At 34.0% G+C, this 8961-nt stretch overlaps 1 protein-coding gene across 2 annotated transcripts; it reads left to right on the top strand.

Moving 5' to 3' along the window:
• The first annotated feature begins 714 nt into the window (after window positions 1-714).
• Window positions 715-7282, top strand: LOC107840600 (serine/threonine-protein kinase STY46). Of its 2 annotated transcripts, none has more exons than XM_016684511.2 (16): window positions 715-1176; window positions 1599-1713; window positions 1981-2054; window positions 2188-2307; window positions 2592-2646; window positions 3122-3232; window positions 3463-3513; window positions 4114-4280; window positions 4362-4469; window positions 4664-4737; window positions 4861-5036; window positions 6016-6111; window positions 6288-6368; window positions 6565-6618; window positions 6754-6888; window positions 7080-7282. In XM_016684511.2, exons 1-16 carry the CDS (start codon window positions 974-976, stop codon window positions 7158-7160), a joined length of 1701 nt encoding a protein of 566 aa, XP_016539997.1. In that variant the 5' UTR covers window positions 715-973; the 3' UTR covers window positions 7161-7282. The 2 variants fall into 2 exon arrangements, with proteins under 2 accessions (XP_016539997.1, XP_016539996.1); XM_016684510.2 differs by having other exon boundaries at window positions 745-1176; window positions 4099-4280.
• Window positions 7283-8961: the final 1679 nt, after the last annotated feature.

Raw genomic sequence — 8961 nt, 5'->3', positions numbered from 1 at the left:
TCGAACCTGAGACCTCTGATTAAGGATGAAATAGTCCCAACACTATTATTCAATATTCACATTACTTTACAAAAATCAAAATCATTTGATTTATTTTTTCATTGTATAAACAAGTTCTACATTACTTTCCACACAACCCATAATTATATGTGTAAATTTAGTACTACTACACTTTTAGTTAAAGTTCACCTACTTAGTTATGTACTGTTCATCGAGTAGATACACTCGCCCTATTGCAACGTGGATCCGCCGATCCCGTTTAATTTGTGTGGAATGCTCATTCGCTATTCTTGAGGTCAGCTTCGGCTTAATGGCCCAGCTAATATTCCCAACGAATATCCATAATCTATACTTTTTTTTTTGTCACAAAAAAAACACTACAACACTTTTATAATAATTTTTAACCTGTTATTTTATAATTAATATAATGTAATTATAGCCATACATCTTTGTTTTTAAAATTTTAAAACTTTATATTTGATGAGATATATTCGCATTAATTGAAAAGAAAGTTTAATTGAGATATATTTGGTGGGCTTAATCACGAGGAGTATTGGCAAAGCTGAGAATTCTCAAGTAAAGATTATATATACATAATGAAGGTAATTAAAACGCAAAAAAGGTGAAGATAAAGCAAATCCACGTCAACTTGACTGTACATGCGCCGCGGTTACAATCAAAACCCCTCACCGCCCCCCGGGTCAAAAAGTGGGCCACCAAAAACAAAACAATACATACATGATACATTGGATTCATTCATTCATAGCTAGGGACTAGGGAGGAAAAAAAAAAAAACGATATGACCAATGGAACAAGCATGCATCTTTGATTTTCATGCGAATAAATATTAGTACCTAACCTGAATATATATTCATATTCATTCATAAAAGTAGAATTTTGGTTTCCATGATGAGGAAGATTCACTTTACGTAAACTGCAGCACCGGTTAATAGTGAAATAGAGAGTTGTTGAAATGGCGGTAGAGAATAACGAGAGCTGTGGAAGTAGAGTGGTGGATTCGGTGACTAATACAAGTAGTGGTCGTTATCAGAGAAAAAAATTGGAGGTTTACCATGAGGTTCTTCGTAGGCTTAAGCAAGAATTTAACAACGACGAGGCTTTACAACCTGGCTTTGATGATCAACTTTGGGCTCATTTCAATCGCCTTCCTACTCGGTATAACTTTTTACCATTCTCATTTCTCCCTTCATCATTTACGTTTTATACGGCTTCTTTTATATACGATGATATTATTTTGGAACATTATGAATTATGATCCTGTTTATTTGAATATTGAGTGCACTTTTTCATTCGCATTTGTTGTGTTTTTAGGAGATTTGAGGGATTTGTTTGTTAGTTTCAATCTTCTTATCATATTTATCACGTTTTATTTACAAGTTGACAATATCACTTACGGTTTCGTTTCGAACCAAAAGGTTTTGATAATTAAACAGATTTTTTAACTCTTCGCATTCCTTGTACATATATATATGAATTTGTGGGCTTTGCTTTTAGATGCACCAAGTGGCGAAATGCTGAATCTTAGTGCCACAGTTAAAATTGATTTCTTTTTTCAAATTTTTTTTTTTGCCTTTAAGGTATGCAGTAGATGTGAATGTTGAAAGGGCAGAAGATGTACTCACACACAAGCGATTACTACATCTTGCACACGATCCAGCTAATAGACCTGCCTTTGAAGTCCGGTTGGTGCAGGTAAGCCCGTGGAGATTGAGGTTCTACAAGCTTGCAGATAACACCTTATAGTTACTTTTGCATTTGATATGGTGTAAATTTTAAAACATGTCCTTTTGTTTAAAGAGGGTGTATTAGATGTTCTTTCACTCTTAAGTAGTTCACTGGGGCAACACATCTCCATGTTATGTTGGTTATTCGTATTTTGTTTTTATAGTTGCTTGTTCAGTATCTAATTAATCCCAGTTTATGCTACTTTTGGATTGAATCGAACTTGGCATCACGCAGGTTGCTCCCGCTTCCGATGAAAACTCAACAGATTCTGTTTATTCTAGCTCTGCAAATAAGGAAGTTAGCAGAAGGTGATTATACTTTTTTGACTACCTACTGATTAATTGAGGCATTTTTCCATTGTTCAAGTCTCCTTCAGTATAATTTTGAATTCTTAGTTTTCATGAACTTATGCTAAATAGTTACTTCCCTTTTGATATGTAGCGTCCATCCTCCTCCTGCCTTTGGTTCTTCTCCTAATCTCGAAGCCCTTGCTTGTGAACTTATCAAATCTGAAGTTCAAGATGAGGATGATGATGCTCCTCCTTGTGCAAATATTTCACGGTAAAGATTTCACACGTAGTTTATGCAACTACATTTATCCTATATAGCACCCAGTACTGCCTTTAAGGTAACACGGAGAGAAAGCCTATAATATAACACTACTTGACAAAAACTATCCAATTTAAGCCAAAATCTATGTATCTCTTGTCAATAATGTGTTGTCCAAGTACCCACTTATTCACAAATTTGGTTTCAAAATTCATCGAGTACTTTCACTTGTTTCCCTTTTCTTTCTACATGCTGCTTTGATGAGTATGAAGCGTAAAATTTAAATAACTATGCAGGCCCATGCATGAAATAACATTCTCAACGGATGACAAGCCGAAGCTTCTCAGCCAGGTAATTGATGCGCTTAATTTATTCAGTAGATTATGTGCTTAATAGAAATGAATTCTATTTGTTGGTAGACGTTGGATACAGTAAGCATTGGATTTGACATAAAAAAGGACTATTTATTATTGAAACCAATTGTTGGCCTGTGAACATGTATAGTTTTTAATTCTTTATGTAGAGATATAATTCAGGGACCTTGATTTATGAAGGGCAAGGCGTTGTGTGTTTTTGTTTCATGAAACAGACAACTCTTATCTTACTACAGATTTCAAAATGTTGCATGATCTGGTATGCGCAAGTAAAGCAGAAATAATGATATTTGATTGCGCACTAGAATTTATAAAATTTCTGCCTTCTTGGCATTGTTAGGTTGTGCAGCGAGAAAGGATTGTGTACTGATAGAAAACAAATAGTTCTTTGTATTAGTTTACATCTCATGTAGAAGAACTCTGAGATGATGGTGAACCTTTGAATGTGACAGTTAACTTCATTACTAGCTGAGCTTGGGCTGAACATCCAGGAAGCACATGCTTTTTCCACTGTGGATGGCTACTCCCTAGATGTGTTTGTTGTTGATGGTTGGCCCTATGAGGTATATCTCTGACATAATATCCTCATTTTTGCTGACCAAGTTACTTTGATCAGGATTCATGCCTGTTATGTTCTGTACGTAATATCAGGAAGTGAAAATTGATCTATGCATGGTTTGAAGTTCTGTTTCAATTATTACCTTCCATGGTTTCTAGGGCATGGTTGGGGTTTTCTGTTATTCCTTCTGATCTCATGTGCCCAAATGGAACATTTATTTCTCTTTCTTATCAGGAAGTTGTGCAACTTCGAACTGCATTGGAGAAGGAAATCTTGAGAAATAAGGTACTCTCCTGTTATTTTGTTGTATGTGATGACACTGATATTTTGCCATGATTTCTGTATACCGTTTTTTCTTCAATAGTTAAATTCAGCTGCTGTATATAGGAATTTGGCATTGATTCTTTGAAAATAGAGTATCATTCTCCAATCAGAATGACTTCTGTGACCTTAGACTTTCTTAAAGCTGTTGCTAGGATCCTACAGTCTAAAGTAATCTTTCCTGGTGATCAAGTGTTGCATCATGCTCGATAGAATTTGTGTGGTCAAACCGTGCAGCTATTACGTTTCAAACTTAATGCCTCAGAAGTTACCCATGCTGTCCTCATTCTTGTGCTCATAATAAGCAGACTTTCCTTACCTAATGGCTTGTTATCCGTATTGATAGATCCATGTTTTAGATAACTTTTGAATTATAGTTCCTATCTCCTGGATTAATATACTAAAATCCGTACTATGTGTGGATCTCTTGCCGTTTTCATAATGATGATACTTCTATAGTTACAAGGGATAAGTCGTTTCCTTGCTTTCCTTTCTGAGCAATATAAGATTTTGCCATTTGTCTGTAAGTTTTGTAAATCATTATCGTAGGGTATCTCCATGCAGAAATCATGTCCAAGCCCATCACAATCACTAGTAAAGCAGGAGCAAGACTTGATCAAATGTGAATTTGACCATTTGACAATACCTTTTGATGGCATTGATGTCTGGGAAATCGATCACCAGCTTCTAAAATTTGAATACAAGATTGCATCTGGTTCATATGGTGACCTGTGAGTTTGTTATGAGCTAAATTATTCCTGTGACCATTTTGGTTTCCTTGGAGGACTTAATTAATTAGGTAATTGTTTCAGATACAAAGGTACATACTGCAGTCAGGAAGTAGCTATCAAAATCCTAAAATCTGAGCGCTTGAACACAGAATTGCAGACGGAGTTCGGCCAAGAAGTGTATATCATGAGGTATGTTTGATTGCCTCCCTGTGAAGCTTATGACTATTATCTTAGATGTATTTCTCTGTGCTTAAATTGTGTTCATACATTGTGGTATTATTGTCACTGTCCAATATCCTTTACTTTTCAGGGCAAATAGAAGATTATGCACCATGTTAAGTCAAAATCTTTCCTCTGATACTGTGTTTCTTTTGTACTTGCAGAAAAGTTCGTCACAAGAACGTTGTGCAATTCATAGGGGCTTGTACTAGGCCTCCCAACTTGTGTATAGTTACGGGTATTAAATGTCGAATTCAGGACCACACAACTGGCAGAATTATTTCAAAATCGCCTATTGTTACTGTTTGCAAGACCATTTCCCCATATCTATTTGCTTATTTTACATTTCTTTTGGTTGTAGAGTACATGTCTGGGGGAAGCGTATATGACTATTTACACAAACAAAAGGGCAGTTTTAAACTGCCTACTCTGCTTAAAGTAGCGATTGATGTATCCAAAGGGATGAACTACCTGCATCAAAATAACATTATTCATAGAGATTTGAAGGCTGCCAATCTACTGATGGATGAAAATGAAGTAAGATGATATTTTCAATTAGACTGAAAACTGTATACTTTATGTGCTGTATTATTGCCAAATGCTTTCAGTTGCTGTGGTATATCAATGATTGATCAATCTGTGCTAGTCTATTTTGATCATGTCTAGCTAACTATGGTCGTACATATTGATTTCTTATTTCTTTTGTGCAAATGATTAAGCACTACTTAGGACATTTGCCATAAGTTTTTATTATCAGCCTTTAAGAGATCTGCTAAAGGTGAATCATTGTGGTCGCAGCAGATATGTGAAGTAGTGATATGACTCTCTTTACGGATTGTAGAATGATTCCACTTCTCCCTACTGACATAGTCCCACATTGGAGACACAGTGGGCAAAATGAATTAAGGATGCAATTTCTTCCTTTTGTCCAAATCACTTTCATTTGTTACATCGTAATTTTCAATTAAGTTTCATCTTGAAATTCAGTTAATAACATTCGAGTTCAAGCCAAATTAAGGCTGTACTCTTTTCATTTAGCCTGTAACCTTTCAGTTATATTCTAGTTTTCAACTATTTTCACCTTGAAATCCCTTTTAGTTCGAGTTAATTTGGTCAGTGTACCTAGGCTTAGTACAGTATGTGTTTGGGCATGCATGGTTCTATCATAGATTTATTTTATTGGCTTGTAATTATGCTTCATCCACACTATGATATTCTAATATCAGTTGTTGAAATATTTTGAGGCTAAAATTAGATTTTGTTTTTTATCAGCAATTTGCTATAATTTTCTCAGAAAATATGTGGATTGTGTTCCTTTTTCAGCTAAGAGAATCACTCTGTGATGATTGACTAAGTGTAAAATTACCGAGTGTACCTTTTTTATCGGCTTTATATTTCTTAAATGGGTACCCGAAAACAATTATATTTAAGTTGTATCTTTTGTTAGCTTAGTCAAGGTCAATATAACCCAAATTAGTCAGTTGCTCATCATGTCTTACCTAATGTCTCTTTTCAGGTCATTAAAGTGGCTGATTTTGGTGTTGCCCGGGTAAAGGCACAAACTGGTGTCATGACGGCAGAGACCGGGACTTATAGATGGATGGCCCCTGAGGTATGCCTATATGTACAAACTAATCTTAAATATGCTTAAATTGAGAGGATAACACAATTTATTATGGAGGATAAGTTTTGTTATATTTCCATCATTGGAACTAGAGGAGATTGAAACTATGTAATACCTATCAGTTTTTTTTTTAGTTGGCTTATTTCAGATCTTTCTTCTTGAAGGTAATAGAACACAAGCCCTATGATCACAAAGCAGACGTATTCAGTTTTGGGGTTGTGCTATGGGAGTTACTGACAGGAAAGGTAATATGTGATTGGAAATTTTTTAACTTGCACGTGCTTGTTGTTTAATTGAGGTAGTGGTATGGACTGCGTACACTTACCCTCCCCAGACCCCACTGGGTGGGAATATATTGGGTATGTTGTTGTTGTTGTTGCACGTGCTTGTCGTTTGTATGCTTGGTTTTGCACTTATATTTACTTGATTTGGTTTCCCCAGCTTCCATATGAATACTTAACCCCATTGCAAGCTGCTATTGGAGTGGTCCAGAAGGTAATGTTTCTTTTATTTGTCCGGTCACACGACTATAATGGTTGATTGTGCATCGCTTGCTCGTCACTTGCATGTGGAAACTCATAGTAAAGATGTGCAGAACTGGTATGGTATTAAGTTTCTGACTTCTTCCAGGGTTTGCGACCAACTATACCCAAGCACACTCCTCCCAAACTTGCCGAGCTGCTTCAGACATGCTGGCAGCAAGACCCAACATCCAGACCTGACTTTTCTGAAATAGTTGATATTTTGCAGCAAATAGCAAAAGAGGTATGTGTTTTTCTGCTCTGGCATTGACCAGATTTTAAAAGTGTTTCGGGGTTGGGTTGCACACATGCTTCTTCATTTATCATACTGCTGTATTTTCATTATTTTCCCATGGTCCGTCCCTGTGCACCAAGACATTTTTAAACATTTGGCGGTCTTTATATTATCTCGGTAACACTTGAAATGTGAATCAGGTTGGACATGAAAAAGCAGATCGCTGCAAGGAGAAGGCATCTGGAGGATTCTTTTCAGCGCTTAGACGCGGATATCATTGAGAGATGCAACACTCATACAGAATATTGATTAGTTTTTGAGTTACACCTACTTACATGTTTTTTGCCTCATTTATTCTTACTGTACAGATTCTTTTCAATTATTTGAACAAGCTCTTGCTATACGTAACGGTCTTTTTTTAGAAACGCTGCCTGGCTGATTAATACAAGGGCCATGCTTGGTTTGTTGGGGGTGGGGAGGTCAAAATTTGGAGATTAGCCACAAAAGTAACAATTGAGAAATGCAATCCTAAACAAAATACCATCTTTAACAGTACCGAAGCTCGAATCTTTGACAAGTAGAAGACACAATAATATGCTTGAGGCACTGCAAGTAGAATACAAGATGCTTGAGCACAAGTGTCGACCATTTGTGAAATTTGAATTTATTTTATTGGGGCCCAAAAAGTTTCCTTGATTCACAAATTTTATTCTCTCTTGATTTTTACTTGTCATTGTTTCAATTTTTGAGGTCTAACTTGCAGAAATTTTAATCAATAATTTAAGATGACTATTTTTTTCATATTACTATGAAAAGGATGGTAACTTATAACATTTTTCATATAATTTTCAACTATCTAAATTTTAAATTTAATATATTAAATTATATATTGACCCAAATTTATGCAGATTAACCTCAAAAAACGAAATAGTGACAAATAAAAGTAAACGAACAGAGTACTTATAAGTTATAAAAGTTTAAAATAAGAACTATATACTAATTATATATCAAATATTAAGTATTTTATTCTCATATATTTTTAATAAATCTTACGGGAAGAATAAATTGTGAAAAAGAAAAAAAAAGATATAAGCCAAGAAAGAAACATACATTTGCTGTAAGTTCATTAAAGATTACACTGAGATACGAAAGATAAAATAATAAAATTCTCATCAAAGTTTTATAATATTTGTTATGTTAAAATCTCATTAAGATTGCATGGTGAAATCATGTCAATTTCTCATCAAGATCAAATTATATATTAATATTATCTTGCAAAGTTTCATTAAGGTCTTCATAAATTTTTTTTATATAAGTAGACACATATTTTGTTGAAGGAAAAAACACCATACACATCATGAGCAAGATTCATTAGTCTTTTTTTTTTAAAAAATAAATAATAGGATAATATTTTTTTAGTATCTTTTATTTTTTTTCCATAATGGAGTAATTTTTTTTTATTGGGATAATTGATGAAGCTTGATATATGTAGCCGTTTGGTTATGAATTTTTTTATTTTTTTTCGAAAAAATTATTTCATTTTATAAAATATAAAAGGAAAAATAGTATGTGTTTGGCCATGAGAATTCTAAATACAATGTGGAATTGTATTTGAAAAAGTGTTTTCACTTTTTTCATTCCTACTTCTCTCATAAAATTTCAAAAATAACTTTAATTTATATTCATGGTCAAACACAATTCAAACTTCAACTTCAACTCTGAAAAATTATGATTTTCATGATATTGGGAATATATATATATATATGGTTTCTGCCCATGTTGAAGTACTTTAATAAGATGCATTTTCTAGGTCCGTTGGGCTATGCACCATTAAATCATGATATGAATTTAAGGTTTTGTATAGATGAGCAATTAGAATTTCTTAAATTTTACTCTATTTTTTTCTTATATATATAAAAATGTCATAAGTCACAGAGAATATAAAAAAATTTCAAATTTTTTATACAATCTTACTAAATAAGTAAAAATTTATGATAAGTGTAAATAAATAAAATTGAAAGGGAGCCTTGGAGAAATTGATAAAGCTGTTGCCATGTGACTAAGAGGTCACGAGAGTCTTGG

The sequence above is a fragment of the Capsicum annuum genome, chromosome 8 (genome assembly GCF_002878395.1).
Source record: "Capsicum annuum cultivar UCD-10X-F1 chromosome 8, UCD10Xv1.1, whole genome shotgun sequence".
NCBI lineage: Eukaryota > Viridiplantae > Streptophyta > Magnoliopsida > Solanales > Solanaceae > Capsicum > Capsicum annuum.
Note: the sequence above shows the minus strand (reverse complement) of the source record. Positions and strands in the feature narration are given on the sequence as shown.